The following is a 23,347-nucleotide window of genomic DNA, read 5'->3' as shown; positions in this document are numbered from 1 at the left end:
AAGCCAATAAAACTCCCAGGGCGCTGCGGCCCGAGGGGGTGGCTGCTGCGAGCGGAGGCGATCCCTAGTTGGGCAAAAATCCTGGAGTGACTTCGCCGGTCTTGGTTTGGTGGTTATGTTTAATTGCGAAAGGGATAATGATTTCTAATAAAATTGCACGGGGCCAAAAGGGCAGCTCGGATCGCGGTAGCAGGGTTACGGGAGAAGTGCAAAAAGCCGGGCCCCAGGCGTGGCGGCTCGGACCTGGAGCTGTGCCGGGCTTTGCACAGGGCATCTCTGGAGAAAAGGAAGCGGAGAAAGAAAGGAAAGGGAATGGGGCGGAACTCGGGTAAGAGAGCGGGTGTTGGGGCAGGGGCGCGCGGCGGAGCTCAAGATGGTTTCATCAGTTCGCAGGCAGGAGTGAGCTCTAGAAGCAAGTTCGCGGTGTAGAGAGGCCTTTATACCTGAGTCGGAGCGGCCAGCGGCAGATTGTGGTACTGGCGAGCAATTGGACTATTGTTGATATGCTAATGAGGCGATTAGGCTGTTGGTAAAGAGCTGGAAAAGGGAAAAGTTTCTACCATTAGAGGGAGATCTCCGAGCGCACACGGGAGCTCTTTCACTTCTCTCCTCCTCCTCGCCCTTCTCCTCGCCCTCCTCCTCCTCGCCCTCCTCTTCCTCCTCGCCCTCCTCTTCCTCCTCGCCCTCCTCCTCCTCCTCCTTCTCCTCCTCCTCCACCTCCTCTCCCTCCTCCTCCTCCTCCTGTGCTCACCGCCGGCAGCCAGCACTTAGCGCTTACCCAGAGAGTAGCTCCACTTGGGTGCGAGACGGAGAGGGGCATATCCATTCAAGCCGATCCATGAAAATGCTTTGGAAATTGACGGATAATATCAAGTACGAGGACTGCGAGGTAAGCACGACGCCGGCTTGATCATCCATGCGGCCACAGGCTCGGAGCTCGACCCTCCCTCTCCTCCTCCTCTCCTTGCAACCAGCTGCGAAACGCGGGTGGAACAAACTTTCCCCAGCGCAGCGCCCGCCCCTCAGATTCGTCCGAAGAACGCAGGGGAGAAGCTGGAGAGGGAGATCGTGGATGCTCCCTTCTTTGGTTTCCCTACTTTGAATCCCGTGTCCCACTTTACTTCCCTTTCTGACCAATTTTGGCTGTGCCTAAGAGTGGGGCGAAGAGAAGAACATGGGCTTTTGAAGCGGTCGCTGGCAAATGGGCACGCGCCTGTGCACTCCTCGTGTATCTTCATCGAGATTCTGAGGGTCCAAGTCACGAGGAAAAGAAAGAGAAAACTCTTTTCTCTCTTCAACTTCCACTCCGATATTTAATATTCTTTCTTCTATTCATTCATTCATTCTTTCTTACCTTTCTTCCTCTCTTCCCCTCACCCCCCCCCCACCCCGTTCTAAAGCGGTACTCTTCTGGGCTTTGGAGAAGGGCCCCCACACTTCGCTGTGAGAAGGGCTGCATCTTCCTGTAAGCGGGTTCAACTTGAGAACACTCATCCCAGCTGCGGGGCTCGCTCCAGAGCCTCTGTGCTTCAAGAAGTTCTAAGTAGCTTCTCCCTCTGAGCTACAGGATCGACGCACCCCACGGGGGCGTGTGGGGGTGGGGTGGGAAAGGTGGTACGCGGAATCTGCTGGCCGCTGGGTGCTGGAGCGCCAGCTTCAGCAGCAGCCGAGAACGACTGTGGGAATCCATGAGCGGCTGCGGACACCTCTGGTGCCGCGAGCCCGCTGGGCCGACGGAGCGCGCCGCTTTGGAACCCGTTTTAAAACCCAGAGTACCCCGAGCTCGCCTTCTTGAGGCAGCAAGGAAGCCCTAGCGCGACCGGTCCACCCACAGGAGGCGCTGGGAACGGTTACAACCTTCAGTGAAATGAGCAAGGAGTCCGAGAGAGGGGTTGGGGAGCGTAGGGCTGAAGATTACTTAAATAAATAGGTGGCAGTCCCAACTTTTGCTGGTTTTACTTTTTTTTCTTTTTTGGCATTCGAAGCTGAGACTGTTAAGCAGGAGGTCTGTGTGCAGGCGCAGAGGCGGAGGTCTTGACTTCGCTCGAAACCAGAAATTGGGTTTATGTGAACGATGTGTCACCCGCTCCCTCCTCCCTTTTCTTTCTGAAGACTATTTTAAATCTTTCTCCTTTCAGGCCCCCCACCCCGGTAGATGGGGCACGGGGTGACATCCTACGGGTACCGGCCTTTCTCTGGGGGGGGTCCTGTCGCGCTGGGGGAGGGCGCAGGGATCCTACGTCAGACCAGTGGCTTTGTTTTCGAGGCTGGGGGCGAGCTTTGCAGGCGGGTCGGAATGAAACTGAGCACCTCAGTCTCATAGGACAATTCATACAGTCTAGGTCTGGGCTTTGGCCGGAGGCTGGGGCATTTCACTTTCGTAGAGGCCGAAACCCAGCTCCAGGTGTGGGCGCCCTCGGCGGGCGGGGTCCGAACCTCCGCGCAGCTCTAGGTGCCGACTGGATGGGGTGGGTGACTAGGTGGGGGATGAACTTGCACCCCTAGAGGGATCCTGTGGGGGCAAGTGTGAATGCGTGTGAGTGAGGCAAAAAAAAAAAAAAAAAAGAGAAAGGAGAGAGAGGAGGATAAAGTCAAAGCTGTTTCCACAACTTTGGCGGCGGCGGGCAAGCGCCGGAGCGGGGATTTCGGGTTTCGGAGCTGGCTTGGGGCAGTCTGATTGTGCCGGGGCTCTGTAGGGACACGCAGCAGGCGAGGTGCCGCTTGTTCTGACAACCTGGCGGGTAGACTGGCAGAGGCAGCACGCCGGGAGAGCTAGCCTTGTCATCTGGGGGGGCGTCGGGCGGGAGTGGCCCAGCCAGTCGGACGGGTTTTTGCCGGGAGCTGCGAGCCCATGCCAGCGGCGCCCGGGCTGGGCCGCCTCGCGTCTGTGCGCGCCCCGGCCCGCATCCCGGCTCCTGGTCCGGAATCCCCGGCCCTAGAGAGCCGAGGGCAGAGCGACGGTGGCCGGGCAGCGCGCGGCGCCCCTGTCCGAGGGAAGCTCAAGAGGAGGCCGAGGAGAGGGTCAGCGCCGCGAGCGGGCCGGTCCCGGGAAGGGCGCCGGGTCATGGAGGAGCCGCGCGGCAGCCGGCAGCCGAGTCCTGAGTCTCACGCTCGGCTGCGGAGCGGAGGAGCCCGCGGCCAGGGAGGGCCGGGAAACGCCTGCCGCGCCGAGAGCCCTACGAGCGCCCGGACGCGGTCCCCAGCAGCTCCTGCCCGCTCTGCACGACCCCCGCTACATCCCGAGGTCTGCCCCAGCCTTTTAGGTCTGATTGTCCTCGCTCGCTTCCTCTCCCCTTCCCCCTCCCCCGCGGCCTCCCCCTCCGAGCGCTCGGGCTGGGCCCCCTCCCCCCCTCCTCCCTCCCTCCCTTCCTCCCTCCCTTCCTCCCTCCCTTTCTCCCTCCCTCTTTCCCTCCCTTCCTCCTCTCGGGCTCTCCCTCCTTCCCTCCCTCCCCTCTCCCCACTCCGGGCTCCTCTCCCTCGCCCACACTTTCTTTCTCACACATGCACGCAGACACATTCTCCCTCTCTGCGCTCTCTCCTTCGGTCTCCCTCTCTGCCTCTTTCTCTTTCACTTTTGCATGCCCTGCAACCTTTTAAAATGTTGCCCCTTCCCTGTGATTCGCCAGACGCCGCGCCGCGGCCCCCCGCGCGCTCGCCCGCTCCCTCTCTCGCCCGCTTTTTGTCTCTCGCGCTCCCTCTCCCCACTCCGATTTGCTACACTGAGACTCCCGTCAATGGACTGCATTGAGAGCCGGCTCCGGCGCGAGTTGCCTCTCCGCTTCACGCTCGATTTCCAGGCATTCTTCCCTTATTAAGTATTCTTGTAATATTAATAGTCATGAATATCTGCTATTAGGAGGCTCCAGGAACGCTGCCCAGCGCGGTTATTAGAAGCTCAAGCGAAGCCGCCGCTAAGAAAAGAGGGGGAGACACGGATTAAGGAACACGCACGCACCCACACACTCACACATACTTTTTCCTTTTTCCTTTTTTGGGGTTTTTCATTTTTAAAGAACTTTGAATCATAACCAGTCGCGGCAGGATAGAGACCGTGGGTTCGACCAGCTGAAGGCGCCGCGCGAATCGGTGGTTCAAGTTCGGATGGATCCGAGCGGGGCTCCCGCGCTCGGGGGAGCGTCGGCGCCGTGACTGGAGTCCTGGGTGGCACGGGGCTCTCGGCGCCTTTTGTGTGGCGCGCGCTCGGGCGGCGGGCAGCCGGGCGCTCCAGGCTTGCTTGTTTTTTTCCACCCTGACTCGTTACCCCAGACTCTTCGCAGATGTTAGTTCACAGTTTTTCAGCTATGGTGAGTCCCACCCCCACCCCCGTTCCTGTTTCTTTAGGAATTGGATTCTGGAAGCCTGGTGCTGTGGAGCTACCCGAAACCTCAGGTTTCACGCCCAGCTTTCCTTCAGGACACCCCCTCCATTTGCATCTCCCACCCCACCTTCCGCCTTTCTCTCGCTCTTTTTCATCCCTAAATCCGATGCATTGTCCCCCACCCCAGCCCCCGCTCGACTTCTCCGCGCACGCAGACCTACCTCGCCGCGGCTTCCCAAGGCGTGTTTCTCCCCACGTTCATCTTGATTTTCTTGCGTCTTCACTTGTTCCCGAGATGTTCTCAACATTCGATGGTTAATATGCAGGAAAAGTGCAGCCCGGTGTGCCCCCTACCCTCGGGGCCTGTGGCTGAACCGCGGAGGGTTCGAAGTCCCTGGAATCAACTCTGTTAGCTTGTTTTGCAAGCGAATTGTAATAGAGAAACATAAAAGTCAGGCGTTTCTTCTTCCCTTTGGGGCTGGGGTGGAAGGGGCGGGGGCCTCCGCCCCGGGGTGCACCTCTCTCTTTTAAACCCAATAAGGCTGAATCTTTCTATTTTAAACCTTGACGTCCCCCTTTCCCCCATCCAAACCAAAATCGACTCTGTCGAGAAAAAGACTCCTAACTGAGGAAGCGGAAAAGACAGACCCCGATCCTGCAGTTAAAACCTTCTTTAAGCTGGTAATTTAAACGTGTGTTTTCGTTACAGCCCCTCTGCGAAATATGTTTCTGTTTAAATAGTCATGAAAGGGTAATAGTGTTTGAACGTTTATGATTTTTTTCTCTCCAAATAAATGGAAGAGAATAAACAATAACGCGGTGGCAGACAGGTTCAAATCGGGGGAGTGGGGAAAGGGCCGCTTCTGCTGTTTAGTATTTAGGAAAAATTTTAATTTTGCTTAAGAGCGGTTTCACGCTGCAGTTTAACAGCCTATGTTTCAGGAGACCCTTTTCTATCTTTTCCCCCTTTTGAAAGAAACGCCTGGAGAGAGTCTCTTGTGCCCCTACATATACAGTCTAATTCCTCTGCGTTTTTGGAAGGGTCTGTTTCACTTCGGGGGTATTTCCTGAAAAGAACTTAGAGCTGTTTTTTCCCCGGCGGCCAGCCAACGGGAACGGGCGATTTCCCACGCAGGCTTGTCAAGTGGATTTTGTGTGGATAGTTGTAGCTCGACGCCTAATTCCTTGTTCTTTACCTTTCCTCTCGCTGTCTTCTAGGACCGTCACGACGGCACCACCAACGGGACGGCACGGTTGCCCCAGCTGGGCACTGTAGGTCAATCTCCCTACACGAGCGCCCCGCCGCTGTCCCACACCCCCAATGCCGACTTCCAGCCCCCCTACTTTCCCCCACCCTACCAGCCTATCTACCCCCAGTCGCAAGACCCTTACTCCCACGTCAACGACCCCTACAGCCTGAACCCCCTGCACGCCCAGCCGCAGCCGCAGCACCCAGGCTGGCCCGGCCAGAGGCAGAGCCAGGAGTCTGGGCTCCTGCACACGCACCGCGGGCTGCCTCACCAGCTGTCGGGCCTGGATCCTCGCAGGGACTACAGGCGGCACGAGGACCTCCTGCACGGCCCACACGCGCTCAGCTCAGGACTCGGAGACCTCTCGATCCACTCCTTACCTCACGCCATCGAGGAGGTCCCGGTAAGAGGCCGCGCGACACGCGCGGGAGGGAACATAGCCCTCTATTCACTTACCCCCAGGAAAGGATACCGGGAACATACAGTCGGTGGGCCCGGGTTCTCCCCAATATTTCCTTAAACATTTTATTTGGGGGCGGGGTGTGGGGACGTTTGGAGGAACCACACAAAGTAGTTGCGAGTTCTGCCCCAGAACAATGGTTCCTGGAGCTCCCTCAGACAATGCCTGCATTACCGTTTCCACCAACACAAATAAATCAGACGAATGTCACCATTAACAATATCTTCCTCTCGACGACAGTAAACTGTCTCAATTGCTAAAAGATCTACTTCCACCGCTGAGTCTGGCCTGGAGATTTCTCCCTGTCCTGGGAATGATGTTAAATGCAACCAAAAGAGCTCATTAAATGTTCTCAAAATGTAAAAGGAAGTGTAAAAGACATACTAAGATCGGTTTTAACCGGATTTTATAAGCACTAGTGAAACCTAAAAGTTATGTGTACACCCTATTCTGATTAAAGAAAAACTCAGTAGCAAATCCAAGCTAAGAGACTTTAAAATGCAGCCGCCTTCTCTTCCTAGGGGTGCTAAGTGGTGACCTCATAAATCATTAGCTGGGTTCCCAACGCCTATCAGAACCTGCTACACCCCATATTAAATGAAATGTTTTGAGACTATTGGGTAATACATTATTTGAGTTCGAATTCAGTTATCAATAAATGCAGTTTAAAATAATTTCTAAATAAGCATGGCATTAGCACTTTTACTATTTACATTGCAAACTAGGCTACTGATAATTTGAAAATACTTTCTGAAATTAAACTTCAACCAGTACTTCTGCTTCAATTCTACATATTTATGGTTTCCTCACAACCTTCCTGAAATGGAATTAGAGCAAACCAGTAATTTTATTAAAGCTGTAAAGGCTTCTGTTAAAGCTGCTTTTCTTTGGAGAGGAAATGTATCTGGATGTGATTTTTGCTAAAATGCTATTTCAAATTACTGCATCAAATATTGCAGCAGTATGTCCGTTGACAGTTTAATGATTACTACATTAGATTGTAAGGAAAATGGTCAGATGAACTTACCTGCTTGCTTGGTGAATTTAAAACATTATTTAAGTTCCATAGGAAAATAGAAAATTTATTACGTCTCTCATTTGGCCCAGTTAGTCACTGAAATTTGTTGGTTATGTTTAGCAGCCCTTGCATGGAAAGCAGGAAAGTAGGCACTTGATCCAGTATAAGATTTAGTAAGCATTGTGTGTCTGTATGTGTGTGTTCATACATGTTTTTAGAAGTGAAATGAGAGGAGCGATAATTTATAAAAGAGCAATTTAAAAATGAACTGGGAGTTATGATCATTTTAGTTCCCTTTTCCAAAGCACTCTGAATCTTTTCCTTGCTTGTTCTTTGAAAACATTTGAATTGCAAAATAATGTTGCAAGCTTTTGGAACTACTGTGAATTAGAATTGCTCTACTTTGCAAAAATATCAAGGTGAATTCTTAACACCTGTATACTCATTCTTTGTGGCAAAATTGGTCAGTAGGAGAAATTAACCAAAAGATTAAATAAAAACAAGGAAACCCAGTTGCTGTTCTTCCCTCTCCCTCCCCCATCTTTTAAGAAAAAAAATTCTTTCAAAGGAATTTGGGTCAAGAAAAAGGTTGTTTTCAATTTTTTTTCCCATTGCTGCAACAGTTAACCTTTAATAAGTATAACTGCTAAATATTTAAGAAAATCAAATCGATGATGAAAATTATTTAATCATTAATATCTCAGTGGGGTTTTAAACTTAACAGTCTTCCCTGTACAGACAAGGTCTAGAAATAACACAAATAAAAGTATTATGCCACACTACATTTACTTTATGGGTTTAGGGTGCATGCATAAAGGGATCATATTTCCCCATATAGTTAAAACACAAGAACTGCAGCAGTAGTCATTTCTGAACATTTCTCAATTTAATTATACTTAAATCCAGAAGCACTTTAGGCAAGTTACAAATGAGAGCATTGAGTATAATAAAACCTGTAATAAAGCAACTTAGTACCATCCACCCGGAATCATTGCGATCAGGCACAATTAACAGGAGCATAAATCCAAGACAGAATGGAAAATGTTCGAATCAGTATTATTGTTGGACAAAGACTAGAGAAGGAAGTAATAGTTTTTTAAATGGTAATGCCTGTGTTTGGTAACGATTGCAAAATCTTCTATCTCAGCAGCCCTGGTGCTAATTTGTAAACACAGCCAGACATTATATTGCCTGTCAGTTTCTGCATTAGAAAACATGATTTCATTTTACTTTCTAATCACGTTTTGACTCTAGCGCACACACATATAGCCATCCATCTTTAAAAAAAAAAAAAGAAAAAAAGAAAAAGAAAAACACCCCATATCAACGACAGACCTGCTGCTGGACAACAGGAAAGCAAGCTCAAAGGTTTTTTGTTTTTGATCATTTTCATATTCCTGTAATATCCAAGCTTAGGCAGTAGTCTTTTTAAAAATGTATTTGGAGTTTTCCATAAGTAAAGGTGTGTATGTGTGTTTGCTCTTTATTATACTATCTAAACCTTTTCCAACACTCTCCTGTTACTCCACCCCTGTCATTTCTATTGTGTTTCCCTGGCTTTCGCTGCCTGAACACTGGAATTGCTAAAGTCAGAAGCCGCTGAGGCGCCAATCTAAAGCTAGGTACATTTCTAAATGTTGAACTGACTGAGAATGATTAGGTGCTCCAACACTTGATTTAATTTCCAAAGAAAGTTTTATTCCCCATCTCCACCCCCTTTAAACATGGATTATTTGCTGGAGGAGGAGAAATTGGCCATGGGTGTGCAGTGAAACCTCTTGAGTTGCAAAGCCCCAAATTCCAGTAAGCCAAGATGAGATGTTTATATATAAATGTCATTATATGGGAGGAGGAATTTTAGTTCTACACCTTCCCCTCCTCCCATCTTGCAGGGAATATTCATTTCCTTTTGTTTTGATTATACACTTACATCCATGTGTATCCTTTTGTTGCAGCATGTAGAAGACCCGGGTATTAACATCCCAGATCAAACTGTAATTAAGAAAGGTAAGCCATTTCCTTCTGCATTCCAAGCATGTCCTTACAGGCAGAGTGCTATTTAAAAGAACTTGCAGAGCTGTGTTTATTTTTTCCAAATAGGATTTCCTAAAGGCTCAGAATTAGCAAATAGATAGGCACAGAACAGCAATGCTTAAATAATCAGCTTTCAGTATGTTGGTAATGCCAACAGGCTAGCTTTGTTCTGATTCATGATTTGACCATTTAATTTAGTTTAATGATATTTGGACAAACACACAAAATGTACAGTAGTTGAACTGACTGGGAAGTGGCATTTCAATTTTGAGATAGTTTAATCCATTTCGTGGATGAGTGTTAAGAAGTGTATAATGCTAAAATAGTACAAATAATTTAATATTAACGTAAGGACAGATGGTGAAAAGCACTCTTTAGCAGAGGGAAAAAACCACTCATGTTCTTCAATTCAGTTTCTTGTTAGCTGTTTAAGGGTCTTAGAACTTTGTGAATTAGGTTAACAAAATTTTAAGCTTTTGGTTGAAATTAGCATCCTGAAGGTGTGAGGATTATTAGCATATTTGTTCAGTGCAGAAATTGTTAGAAAAGTGTCAAGTGATTTGAATGGACTTGTACTTTGTATTGTGTTTAGTGAGTAGAAATAAAGTTTACTGGATTAAATGCCATTCACTCTTGGTAGCAGCTTTTTTTTTGGTTATGGTGGCAATGTTACATTTCAGGATTCTAGGCACCACCAGAGGACGATGCTATATAAAACTGTTCTCATTTCTAACCCCAATCAGTATATTGTTAGCTAGTTTAAAGTTTCATTTTTTGCATCTGTGAAATCTTTGTCACGTCAAATTAGATGTGCAAGGGATAAATCTTAAGAGATGCTCTTTCCAAGTCGACATGATAATTGGCTCTTTTATTAGTAATCTCTCAAGAGTTCGTTTAACTCCTATTGTCTCTATTAGCCTCCCCAGAGCTATTAATGTCACAAGTGATCTATCCAAAACCTAGAGCCCCCCACCTCCCTATACATCTAGCATATCCCCATTAAAGAACGCATAAGGAACACTGTGATGAGATTGTGTGCATATTATGTCTCCAAATGGAATTTTAAATTATAATGCATACTGTATTCAAATGGTTGTGAATGCATCTGAATTATATTGGTGCTGAGAAACGTTATGCATTAGTATACTTTCTGCCGGTCTTCTGGTTTTTTTTTTTTTTTAACAATGGTGGGTCCAAACAATAAAGACCTTATGGTTTTAACTAGAAAGTATATATACCCACTCTCCCAATGAAGGCGCTTTAGCAGAGAGGGACTATTAAGTATTTACTTAACAAAAGGGCACATTGCTGGTATTCCACTGTAAGCCTATGCGTCCCTCCCTACCCCCCAGTTCAAAACTGGCCTTGGAATAGATCTCCAAAACTGAGACGTTTTCAAAATTGAACATAGGAAAGGGCCTATTTATCAAAGAGATGGGACTTGTGGTGTGGACAACAAAATCCAACACTTCCCAGCGTGGTGCTTCAATTAAAACGCTCGTTTACAGGGTACTTTAGCCATCTAAATTGTCGCTGATTTTAATAATGGGTCTTTGAAGCAATTCCCCCCTCCCCGCCACCACACACACTAAACCCCTCACCCAGCAAAACCCCTAAAAGTACAAATAACTTGCTCCGGTTTGCAAATGTAACTCCCCTGCACCCGGAACCCGTGCTGCTGGACCTCATCTGGGGCCCACTCCGCTCGGATGCTCAGAGCCTCAGGGGTCACCAATTTCACCACCCATCTCTAGAGAGCACCCTTGACGGGGAAGCGGAAAGAGCCAAGGCAGAAACGCAGGCCAGGCTGGTTGGGGGAGGGCAGGACCGCCTCCCGGCGCCCGGTGAGGCAAGGAGTGGCTCCAGGCCGAGGAAGGGAATGGAAAGGGAAGTAGCAAGATGAGAACAGAGCCACAGAATTTCTGAGCCAGACGGGAAGAAAAGCGGGGGCTGTGGCCCAAGCCTGGGAGCTGGCCCTGGCTGGGATGACGATCGGGGTAGGACAGGATTTGGGGGGGATTCACGACGCCCACACGCTGCCTCCCCTCTGTCTCCGCAGGCCCCGTGTCCCTGTCCAAGTCCAACAGTAATGCCGTCTCCGCCATCCCTATTAATAAGGACAACCTCTTCGGCGGCGTGGTGAACCCCAACGAAGTCTTCTGTTCAGTTCCGGGTCGCCTCTCGCTCCTCAGCTCCACCTCGAAGTACAAGGTCACGGTGGCGGAAGTGCAGCGGCGGCTATCACCACCCGAGTGTCTCAACGCGTCGCTGCTGGGCGGAGTGCTCCGGAGGTGAGGCCCGGCACGGCCCCGCCCGTCCCGCCCTGCGGCCGGGGGAATCACTGCGCTTGCGCTGGGGCGGCGGCGGCGACGCAAACCGGCCTCGCGCCGCGGCCCTCCCTACGCGGGAAAGGAAAGCGGGGGCGGGGAGAAGAGCGTAGAGCCGAGTGGGCGGGATCGGGGGGGATGGTGCGGCGAGTGAGGCGGCGCGCGCCTGCGCTCTCTGCTGCCTTCTTTCGGGCTCCCGTGTTCTGGTGCGCGCCTATCCGCTGCCGCGCGCTCGCGGGGTCCTCTGCTTCGGCTTTCCTTGCGCAGGCGCAGTTCGCTCCGCCACGGGCTCAGTCCCGGCCGCCGCAGCCGCGGGGCGCCGTGCAGCCAGCTTTTCGCTCTTCGCTCACACCTTGCAAGCCCAGGAAAAGTTCCTTTCAGGCACCTCGCTTTGCCTTACCTCTGAGTAGGGTCTCCAAGGGTAACCGGTCGTGTCTGGTATAGGGGTTTAATAGAATGGCTTTTAACTAAAGGAAGAGAATGGTGTCCTCGAGTCCACACGCCGTGTCCCCCGGTTGCTGTCACCTCCCGACCTCCGTGCTTATAGGCGTTTGCATATGACTATTCCGATTTACTGGGACCCTGATGTGTGCCAGGCTGCTTGCGAGCATGTTTACGTGCATTTTGTATAGTCACTACCAAGGAATGCATCTGTTACATACATGGCCAGGGATTCTTACCTCACCCCTGCGAGGTTTGAATGATTCATTTAGTAGATAAGAGTTTATAAGGGTCAGCAAGGTAAAGCACCTTTTCTCAGGGCAGATTTCTCCCTGCTGTGGGCTTCCTCCCCCTAGGATTCCACTCCGCGTTGTGAGTTGTGGGGCTGGTGTTAAACTTGCCTGTATAATAGGTTTTTTCTCTTTCTCCTTCTTTAATCATACTGAGAACTTCATTGTTTTGAGTTTTATTCATTTACCTGTTTATGGACCCACAGTTCCGTTCTAGTGGCTATATCCCATACAAAGCGCATAAAGATCATTTTTTGGAAGGTTTTAACATCAACCATTCTAGTCTTTTCTTTCTCCTGCACAGTCATTTTGCTTTCCCTTTGTAATCTTTCACTGACACAGATCTTTTCCCTGCCCTCTGCTTTTTCCTTCCCTTCCCCCATCCCCAATATTGGAGACTGTTTACCTAGGGGAGTATAATCTAATCCACACAATTAAAGAGCACTTGAGTAGGGAATAAAATCTGAAATTAATTAATTTGCTGTTTTATTTAAACAATTTATCTTAACCACTTTCTGATTATGGGATTCTATTTAGACATCTGTTTAGAACTGCCTCCATTGTCTCTGAAATCAGTGAAACTTTTAAGGGCTGATATCAGCCTTTGACGTTTCCAGTTAGGCTGGTGACATGGCATGTAAACAGTTGGTGAAATGAATTTCCCATTGGGGCTAGAGCCAGAGCAAGAAACATGAGAGTGATGATAACTTTGGTTACTCAGAACAACCTAACAGCATATCTTGCACAGACAGTTTTAAAGACCCTGTTGGGATTTGTGTGATTGTAGCATCAGGGAAAATATACAGTAATCAGTTGAACTCAAGAATACCTCAAACTCTAGAGATCTGGTTGTGTTTGTTTGTTTGTGGTTCTTCTTTAGAGAGTTGGGAAATCAAAACCTTCAACCTGCCACAAGTGTTGCAATAATAACTAAACACAGGGAGTGCTTTACAGTTTAACAGGCATTTATTTCCTATGAACTTTCTGTACTATTCCTAGGTTTCCCTCCTTTAAATGTCTTCTCAGTTTTTGAAAGCACATTTTAGGAAGCTTTCACAATGATTTTAATGTGGTACAGAGCAACTCAATGTTTTCTAAATCCCTTTCTCGCATATATTTGTGAAACAGGGCGAAGTCTAAAAACGGAGGAAGATCTTTAAGAGAAAAACTGGACAAAATAGGATTAAATCTGCCAGCAGGGAGACGTAAAGCTGCCAACGTTACCCTGCTCACATCACTAGTAGAGGGTAAGCAAACCCACTTGCTAACTAGAAGGACCTGCCTTCTGGGAAAATGAATAATATTTAGTGGCCAGATGTTTGGTTGTATTTTGGGTCAGTTGGGCAGTTTCATCTTTGCAGAGAATATAGCCAGATGTGAACAGAATTCTTGCTTGGCAAAAAGAAACATTTGCAAATACTCCTATACCTTCATCCTTCCTTCTTCTCCTCTACCATAAAGTTACACCTCTCCAGCCTAATTCTGACCTAAACAATGCACAAGTTTAAGAACTGCACGTTCTCCAAGTTTCTGTCTCCTTTAAAGGGCTCAGCAGTAAATCACTTACGTTATTCTGACATCTGCGTTTGAGAAATGCGTGACCATTACTTCCTGAATTAATTTGGGAATCTTTGACCTGCGTCCTGATTTAAGACCGTCCTGAAAGCTGAGGGTTATGTGCCCTTTCAGGTTTTTGTTTTCCAAACATGTGCTCCCTTATCTCTTGTTTAATTGTGCTTTTCTCTTGGAGAAGAAGAAAAGTGAGCAATTTTTGATTCTAGATTGTGTGGATTTGGAAAGATAAAAGAAACATAAGCATTGCAAAAAAGTTCCTCCTTGCAGCTGTAAACACACATACACCCTTCCAAACTCCTCAAAACAAAAAGCCAACCCTCATCCTCACTCCCTGCTCTAGATAAGTGTCACCAGAAGCCACTCACATTCCTGCTGCCTCTAGATGAAGTTTTCTGATACAACATTGGCCTAGGTTTGGGTGTACTGGATTGAATCTACAGCTCTCCTGTTTTTCTTTGTGTCCTTTTGTAAATGTCTCATACTAACAGGGAATAAAAGTTACTTTAATTACCAGACATTTTAAAACTAGCATGTATATTTAAAGAAGTCGTTTTATTTGATTTACATCTTGTATTTGAGGAGATACAATTGAAGTTGTAGTTTGTAAATTATGCTTTAAATGTTTAAAACCATATATTTGAGGAGGAATCCTATGAATTCCATTTGTTGATGATATCAGAGATTGATAGTAATGTAACTGTTTAGAAAATCAGCAATTGTTCAGTGCCAGAAACTGAACTACAGTAGCATTACATTAAATAGTGTACCAGTCCATAGAGAACCCACTCTTCATACTCCCAAAAGAATTATATGCCAAGAAAATGGTAGTGGTGGCTTGGGGTATAGCGTGAGAGTTTGTCTGGGTTTGGGGATTGAGTTCTGTAGCAGGGAGGCAGTTTCTGGAGAACTGTTATTGTTTGTGATCCGCTCCATTTTATGGAAACAAGCTCTGCGGAGAGGGCTTTGATGCTCTAATTGGCGCATGCGTTCTTCCGGAGCTGGAGCTAATGGCAGGAAGCCCTGCAGTAAAAACCAACTGGTTCAGGAAATTAAAACCAAAGATTCGAAAATCAACAACACAGACAGACTCAGTGGAGTGACCCTCAAATCCTCTTGGTTAATCGGTTTGGATGAACAGATAATTTATGTGATCAAGTTAAAATGTAACCCCTCAGTTGTTCCCTTGCAGAAAAGCTCAAGGAATAATTATGAGTATCATTTATGAATGTGTTGATAGGTGTGAAGCTGGAATATAAGAAGCATTTTAAAAGAGAATTTGGAGAAATGCCATTTGGCATGGGGGATGGGACTGGAAGTTGGTGGATGGGATTTACATTTTCAAGTCTTCCTGGCCCTCTAGAACAAGTGGTCATTTTTCCTGATAAATGTATCCACCAGACCCTACAGAGAAGGAAAGAAATAAAATGCCTGAAATGAGAAAACAAGTAGTTTGTGTTTCCTGCAGCATTTGGGGTGAAGGGAATGAGGGAGTTGATAGTGGGGAAGAAGTTGGGATCCCTACTCTTCATTTTCTTGCACTGGCTCCCTCCTCTCCCCTCTTGACAGGAGAAGCTGTCCATCTAGCCAGGGACTTTGGGTACGTGTGCGAAACTGAATTTCCTGCCAAAGCAGTAGCTGAATTTCTCAACCGACAACATTCCGATCCCAATGAGCAAGTGACAAGAAAAAACATGCTCCTGGCTACAAAGTAAGGCATTTACCTCTGCGGGGTCTCTGGGTCTTATTGTCAAGAGAAACAAAAATTGTTTTGCTCTTCCTTCTCTCCTGTTTTCCTTTTGTGTTAATCAGCTTTGTTGCAGATATTGAAGTTACAATACCATCCTATAAATCATAGTCTACGTTAAGGGAGAAATACAGGTGGGATTGTTAGGTTGCTCCCAACTTTTCTCTCTCATCTCTCCCACCTTCTCATTTTTATTTTTTTAAAATGAGTGTGTATGGGGGTGGGATGTAGGAGAGGTTTGCTGGAAGTTGATGGTGGATTTGTGACTACGTTCTTTCAGAAAGACCAGAATCAAATCCTCGAAGGGGTAACATGCTTACCTATATCACTTTTTGTCTCCTGTCAGTATGTTCTCCAAGGGCAAAGATTAAACCGTGGCCTGCAAAATGTGCAAGCCAGAAGCTGTCCTAGTTTCAACCCAAATCCCTTATTCCATTTCTTACCTTCCTTTCACAACCCCTTCTCGAAAGTACCACAGAGAGAGAGAGAGAGAGATACACACACCCCACAGAAGTTTTAGCCCACAGGCGAGAAGTCAAACAGGTTTCAAAGTGGCCCAAGTAATATTCCCATTGGTGCCTGTGCTGAATAGGCTTCTCCAGGTGGTGTGTGAAAAGAAAATGACTGTTTTGATATGTTTTCTGGAAATTAAAAGGCTTGTTGGGAAGCCCCTAATTATCAAAGTTGATGTCACAGGAGGGCATGGAAGCAGAGGGCAGAAGCTGAGGCCTTGGATGAGACCCTGTTTCTGGCCTGGGGACATCAGCTGGCCTTGGAGAACCGACCCAGCCGAGGTTCCTCATTTATCCCCCTCCCCAGCCCCCTAGGCCAGGCTGCTGCGGCCCTGGGAAGGCCCCAGCTAGCCTTTGCCTCCCAGAAATCAGACACAGAGCTTCCTGAGTACAGGCCTCATCTACTTCTGCGAGATTTCAACTTTTCCTTTTCCCCAGGGTTCCAGAGCACACCCATCTTCACAATTTCCCTGCAGTATTTTTATTTTGACCTACGTGGGGAAAGAGGAGAAACGGGAAATTGAAATGTCTGTTTCTTCTTCCCAAACACTACTTTGAATTATCTCCAAGTAACAGGGTGTGTGTGTGTGTGTGTGTGTGTGCGTGCCTGTTGGTTTTTGTTACTGTTGTTATTTTTTAAAGGCAAAATAATCTGAAGCTAAGTTTTGCCTTTCTGTCCAAATTCAACTGAATTTGATTGGAAGGTGAAGGAGTGGGGACTTCATTCTACAAAGTGCTGCTGAGGTCTCTCTAGAGGAGCAGGGAAGAGGGTCTTTAGGACATTTTGAATAGGAAGGCTGACAGCTGCAGCAGAATATTGGCAAGATGCTAGTGTTTCTGACTTTCGGTCTGTCTGACTTCTTTCTTTCCCTTCTAATGTGTGAAATGGTTTCCTACGTCTAGGACTAGGATGTCTAGGATGTTTGGTGTGAGGGAGAAGGATGGGAATGGAAGTTTAACATATCTGAGAGGAGAAAGAGAGAGAGTCATTTGTGAAGGTAGGAAGGGCTTGCATTTTAGTAAAGAGAGATGGTTTAGTAGCCACTGAGAGGTGGCTGGGTCTCCCAACGTGTGGCCGCACGGTCTGTCCCTGGGGCCTTAGGTGATGTCAGGTGCCAGCGGGATCCCAGCAGAGGTAGCTGCAGGGAGAGAGGTTTTCTCTTTGCTGCTGGTGCTGCCCAAGGTGGAGCCTTATATCTCTCTCTCTGCTCCACTTGTGCTGCAGACAGATTTGCAAGGAGTTCACCGACCTGCTGGCTCAGGACCGATCTCCCCTGGGGAACTCACGGCCCAACCCCATCCTGGAGCCCGGCATCCAGAGCTGCTTGACCCACTTCAACCTCATCTCCCACGGCTTCGGCAGCCCCGCGGTGTGCGCCGCGGTCACGGCCCTGCAGAACTATCTCACCGAGGCCCTGAAGGCCATGGACAAAATGTACCTCAGCAACAACCCCAACAGCCACACGGACAACAACGCCAAAAGCAGTGACAAAGAGGAGAAGCACAGAAAGTGAGGCTCTCCTCCCGCCCTGCGCCTCACCAGCCCCCGCGCGCCCACCCACTGGCGGGTGACAGCTCTGGGATCAGCAACCCTTCCTGCTGCTGCTACTGCTGCTGCTGCTGCCGCGCCGCCACCGCTGCCCTTGGGTCCCCCCAGTCTCCGGGACTGCTCTCTCGACTGTCAGTGGGGCAGCCGCTCCGACTCCCGCCTCGACCTCCCCACCCACTCCTACTCCTACACCCCTGTGCCCCCCTGTGGAGCCTAAGAGAACAGAACAGGCCGTGAAGCCAGCAGAGAAAAGTTCTGCCGAGTTTTGTGAACCCCCCCTTTTTTTTAAACGAAACAGCAAATCAACAACAGCAACAGAAAAAAATTAAAAACTTTTTTTCTAAAAAAAAAGTAAAAATAAAAAAATTATATGCGCTTCATGGGACTGAATCACCACCTTCCCTTACATACTTCAGTTCAGATTGTAGCCATACTTTAAAAAAACAAAAGCCAAAAGGATGATGACAACATTTTTATCAGTATTGTGAATAAACTTGAACACAGTTACACGAAGTTCCATGTCATGTCTTCAGTTGTAGAAGTTTTTCCTCTCTAAGGTAAAGCGACCAACTTGAACTTTCTCTGGCAACACGATTCGCAGTTATATAAGGGAATCAGTGTTCACGTCTCTGTATATATTTATTTATGTGTAATTTAATGGGAATTGTAAATATGGTGAGTCTGTTTTAAGCCTTTTTTTTTTTAATTTATCTGATCTCATTTACCTCTTGTTTAGTGGGTTTTGAATCTTCCTATTAGTTTTTCATGTGGTTCATGGTACTGATTTAGAAATCCAATGTTTGGGGGATATTTTTTTCTCTGGGATTCATGAGTTTAGCCCTGTTGTAGCATGTTAAAGGTGACAATGAAACAGCTGGACAAATTTTTAAAAAGTAAAATAAAATTTATAATTAGTATTATTACATTTAGCTTTTCATTGAACTGAAAGAAAAAAAAGTGATACTGGACCCTGGAAAGATTTTTAAACTTGAGTGGTTTGATAACCCTTCTATGTATTGTAGGGAGAGAAAAAAAGTTTATTTTATTCCACTATCCTCCCTTAAAAGCATCATTTGAGCAATAAGTGAATATTGTCTTTAAACCAAGGGTTAGGGAATTTTCCTCTCTCTGTCTCTTTCTTTCTCTCCTCTCTCTTTTTGTTCAAAGAACTTCAAACATTTGGGACCACCTGGTATTCTGTATTTTCACTGGCCATTTTGGAAGCAGTTCTAGTTGCATTGTATTGAGTTGTGCTGGCAGTAGTCTCCATGCCTGTCAATGTATCATAGTCCTTTGTTGCCCAGATAAATAAATATTTGATACGCTTTATGTCGATTTTTTTTTATTCAGTGGCTGTCTTTACCCAGGCGTATTTTTGTTCTTGGCAGTATTTTTTATTCAGTATGGTTACAGTAATTGAGTTTAACTCTCCCTTGGCAATTGCTCCTTGCAATAAGCAGCTGAACCCATTGTTTCCCTCAAGTATAATAAAAACTTACTTTCAACTTGGAGTTCAGAGCAGGGTATCATTTAGATATTCCACTGAGTCTGTATTCAGACAAATGACACAATAAAACCCAATGTATTCTTTTGGATAAAAGATTGTTTGTACTGCTAAAGGAATGACATACTGTCTTTTCCTTACTAGAAACATTAATTTTATTATTAAAAATAAAGTTTTATTTTATTTATGTTGATCCTTTAGGTTTTCATTTGTGTTTTGGAAAGCAAAATATAAAATCTCCAGGACCAAATGTTAAGAATGACCAGGAAGATGGAGAAGAGAAGAACGGAAGAACCTTCCCACCAGCAGCCCTCCCCTCCCCCCACCCCCGCCTAACAGCGCCCCCACTCCCCTCATAACTGCTTTGGAATTTGTCTCAGAGGATAACTGAGATTTAAATTGTTTGTTCATTAGCACAAACCACATCAACGTTCACTTGCTTGCCCAGGCTATTCGGTGGCTAAGACAAGCAAATGAGCTAAGGCCAGCTCCAGTTTTCTGGCAGGAGAAAAGGAATAGTGGCAGAAATATACATGGAGCAGGGAAAGAGAGGGCAAATTGTCTCCCATTTATTTTCATATTTTATTTAGAGATGTTCTCCAGTAGCTCTCGAGGTAGAGACAGGCGTGGGGAATGATGTTGATCCCCTGAATCTTTCCTGCTTGCCCCCTAAATGCCAGCCCACCCTTTCCTATCACCAGAGAGCTCCTCTTAGGACCTTTTAGAAATACAAAACCCTCTCTGAGGTGGGGTGGGAGGATGGGGGAGGGCTGTGAAGCTGGCCTCTCCAGACCTCTCCTATCTGTCTTCTACAATAAGAGGACTGTGTGCTGAGCTCTGAGAGAAGGAAGGACTTCCTGTGCATAAAGATGGCGAATCCGGACCTTTGTAAACTGATTTGGAAATTCTTTGCTTTGGAAGGGAAGAGGACTTTTTAACAAGCAAAAGGAGGTGGTTAACTGGAAGGTTTAGAGGAAAAGTCGCAGAACAAGTGTCTAGGTAGACAGACTGGTGGAGATTTAACATTCGTTCCTGTGGTCTGACATTCCGAAGGACCAAGGAAGCAAAGCATTAGAGTGTCCATTTTGCAGCCTTTTCTTTCTAATCTCCTTATGGAAGGCAGTGTAAAATCAATCTCGACAAACGAACGAGAGTTGGTGGAGTCTAAATTCTATTTTCCGAAGCCAGAGAATTCATAACAATGGTGGGTTTAAAAAAGAATTCAAATGGAAAGTGTATTCTCAGAACGCAACGCAGCAATTGTTTTTTAAATCGGTTATTTATTATTTCCTAGAGAGTCTGGTTAACTGTAACGTAGATGTAACAAAATAATGAGGCGAATGAACCCTAACCGTACATACTCTTGACAGAAATGAAATGCACACAGCATTGTAGCAGGTGAAGTGAAGCATTGTCTATCAGGGCTGTTTTTCTTGGCTGCATCTCAGATTGTGTGGGGGATCCTAACCTCAGGCACAATAGCATTCATAAACAGCCATACATTGCTGCTCTGTCTCCAACGACACATAAATACTCATTTTAAAACGAAAACAATCTTATTAAATACCATTCATTCATATCTGGATTTACAGATGCTTGTTATGTTGGAAAACCTGAACCCAATATAATCCTTGCATCCTGAGAAAGACAGAAAGGAAATGGTGGGTTAGAACATAACAAGGTCATAATAAACAATGGTTTCCAAATGCAGAGAATTAGTTATTTTTATTCGGTAGTTGGACATTTTGAGGATCGTGATATTGACTCCTTCTTTTCCTTTTTTGTAAACAAAAAAAATAGAAGTTATGTATATTTTTAAGAAATGGAAGGATTAGAGAGATTATATTAAAAATAACTTTTGTTGGATTAACCAAAGGCTATGTAGATTTTGGCTTTCTCTGTGGTGACTGATGTATACTTTCTAAAACACATGGTGATTGCTTGACAGGACAGGTGTTTGTAAACTAACAGCAGTGCTTCTTTTTGGACTAAACTAAATTAGGATACATAGTTGAATTATTAGGATGCTTGCCAGGCTATGCTAATTACCACACCCAATTTTTATGGAAACACAATGCCCCTTGGAGTTTGGTAGTCATCATTACCTCCTCTATTCTCTAACACCCTTTAAAAATTACAATCCCATCCATTCCTCCCCAAAATCGAATATTAATATAATTTGCGTTCTTGATGGAACTACCATCAGGACTGCAATGCCCCGCAGCTGAAATAATATTTAAAATAGAAGGGATTTGACATTTGAGAAGTCAGTGGCTTGAAATACCCAGTTGTACTTAGCTAATTCAGTCCTTAACCTCTGGTTTCAAATAAATCAATTACAGTCGATTCCACTTCAGTTCAGAAGTGCACAGGGTTTTAGTTAATTGAATACATTTTATTCACTTGCTAGGAATATTCATTTATCAAAATTCCAAATTTAATATACATTTCTTTACAACTCAGGTTATGTTAGACTGCACAATCAGATCAAATTTGCCCTGGTTTCTCCAAATCCTGCTTAACATCTACATTTTACCACTCTCTGAAAGAGACAATGTCTCCCCATTCCTTTTGTCAGCCAAAAGTAAATTCACAATAATTCCGTGTCAGGCAGGAGAGCTACTTTCCCCCACGAAGGAAAAAATCATCTGCGGTCCTCAGTTTTGCGTTAAGTTTAAATAGGTTAAGAACAAAGCTGGATTAATTAAGTTTTTTAAAAGTATAGACTTGAAATAAAAAAAAATTACGCATGGTTTCCATTAGAGGTTAACTTTGCAGCAGCTGACAGGTATGACAGCATTTTGTGGTCTTAAAGCCACAGGCTCCTTTTCTTAACCCTCTTTCTCTGCCTCCCCCGTTGGCTTTTGGAGAAGTACTTGAATAAATACCCAATTGTTAACTGAAAGCAGTACAGTTAAATGTGCCCAAATGAAGTTGTGCTTTAAACAGATATTGATGTATGCAGTGTTTTATATTTATTGTTTGTAGCATCCTGCTGGCAGCAGTTTACTGTTTGGAAAGAAAAGGGGTTAATTAGCGTCATTATCAATCACTAATGCTTGCCTAACGTGTCCAAAGAATAATCAAGTTAGAGGACGGCATGAAGCCAACAGCTGCATCATCCCAGTTACAGATTTCCTAAGCCACTCAGTTATGGGGTTGAGGGGTAGGCGGAGGTACAGTGGGGAAGATTCCTCATTGCTTGGGTAAAAGGACTGTAAAAATCGGGTCAACTCGCTAGAGATCTGAGAGGCAGAAAGTACAAAATAAATAACCAGTGTTTTCACGGTCTGCGTTACAGGTGCAGAGATGGCAGCAGTTCTGAGGCAAGAGTAGTGAAATTTGTTCTTTAATTTACTTGATTATCCAAGTTGTGCATTTGAAGAAACACATCCATGTTTCCCTGTTGCTTAGTGCTATGGGGGGAAATAAATCTAAAAGTCAAGCAGAGAAGAAAAAAATGAAACCCACGCATACCACAGACAAGCCCAATTCAACTCCTGAAAGCACACAACCACCCCATTCCAGAAGAATGAAACCATGGAGCACAACAGGTAATATCAGTTCTCACACCTTTGCAACCCTTCTTAGGATATTCCAGGATATTTTTCCTTGCAAATTTCAGTGAACAATTCTTTTCTGTATGAAACTTGGTTTACTACCTGAGTTGCACAGGTATGCCATCTCAGCTTCCCATTATTATTACTACTCTTTTTTTTTTTTTTTTTTTTTTGAGACAGAGTCTTGTTCTGTCGTCCAGGCTGGAATGCTGTAGTGCGATCTCAGTTCACTGCAACCTCTGTCTCCTGGGTTCAAGCAATTCTTCTGCCTCAGCTTCCTAAGTAGCTGGGATTACAGGTGTCTACCACCACACTCAGCTAATTTTGGTATTTTTAGTAGAGATGGGGTTTCACCATGTTGGGCAGGCTGGTCTCGAACTCCTGACCTCATTATCCACCCACCTCACCCTCCCAAAGTACTGGATTATAGGCGTGAGCCAAGGGACCAGCCTATTACTACTCTTAATAATACTCTCCTCCCTGTGACCCACCTCAGGTGGGAAACTGACCCTGTTATGGGTTCCTTTTTTCAATGTCATTAAAAACATTATTTGCCAGGTTACCCATGAGTTCAAACTGATGATCCCATTAACGATCAGGATTTGGTTAACTGTTTTTCTGAAGGCAGGGGAGAACAAGTCTGAGGTGAAGTATTTATTCACATGAGCCCTTGTATGATTGAACAAGACATTGATTTCTTTCTACAAAACCAGTAGCCCAGACTCATCTTTGCCTGTGTGGACACAGATGAGAAATATTCATAAT

General features: G+C 46.0%; 1 protein-coding gene across 2 annotated transcripts; it reads left to right on the top strand.

Annotated features, from left to right (window-relative positions):
- Positions 1-400: 400 nt before the first annotated feature.
- TFAP2A (transcription factor AP-2 alpha) lies at positions 401-19,215 on the top strand. Of its 2 annotated transcripts, none has more exons than XM_012440353.3 (7): positions 401-889; positions 5,537-5,971; positions 9,002-9,053; positions 11,140-11,371; positions 13,267-13,385; positions 15,280-15,421; positions 17,195-19,215. In XM_012440353.3, the coding sequence occupies exons 1-7, from the start codon at positions 839-841 to the stop codon at positions 17,481-17,483; spliced, it is 1,320 nt and encodes a 439-aa protein (XP_012295776.1). In that variant the 5' UTR covers positions 401-838; the 3' UTR covers positions 17,484-19,215. The 2 variants fall into 2 exon arrangements, with proteins under 2 accessions (XP_012295776.1, XP_012295778.1); XM_012440355.2 differs by lacking the exon at positions 401-889 and adding an exon at positions 3,450-4,304.
- The last annotated feature ends 4,132 nt before the right edge of the window (positions 19,216-23,347 follow it).

The sequence above is a fragment of the Aotus nancymaae genome, unplaced genomic scaffold (genome assembly GCF_030222135.1).
Source record: "Aotus nancymaae isolate 86718 unplaced genomic scaffold, 86718_ANA_hifiasm-v0.15.2.pri h1tg000051l, whole genome shotgun sequence".
Lineage (NCBI taxonomy): Eukaryota > Metazoa > Chordata > Mammalia > Primates > Aotidae > Aotus > Aotus nancymaae.
Note: the sequence above shows the minus strand (reverse complement) of the source record. Positions and strands in the feature narration are given on the sequence as shown.

Coding starts and splice junctions, on each gene's coding strand:
- TFAP2A (XM_012440353.3), top strand. CDS start 839: ATGAAAATGCTTTGGAAATTGACGGATAATATCAAGTACGAGGACTGC. Junction 9,054..11,139: donor TCAAACTGTAATTAAGAAAG/GTAAGCCATTTC, acceptor CTGTCTCCGCAG/GCCCCGTGTCCCTGTCCAAG. Junction 15,422..17,194: donor AACATGCTCCTGGCTACAAA/GTAAGGCATTTA, acceptor CTTGTGCTGCAG/ACAGATTTGCAAGGAGTTCA.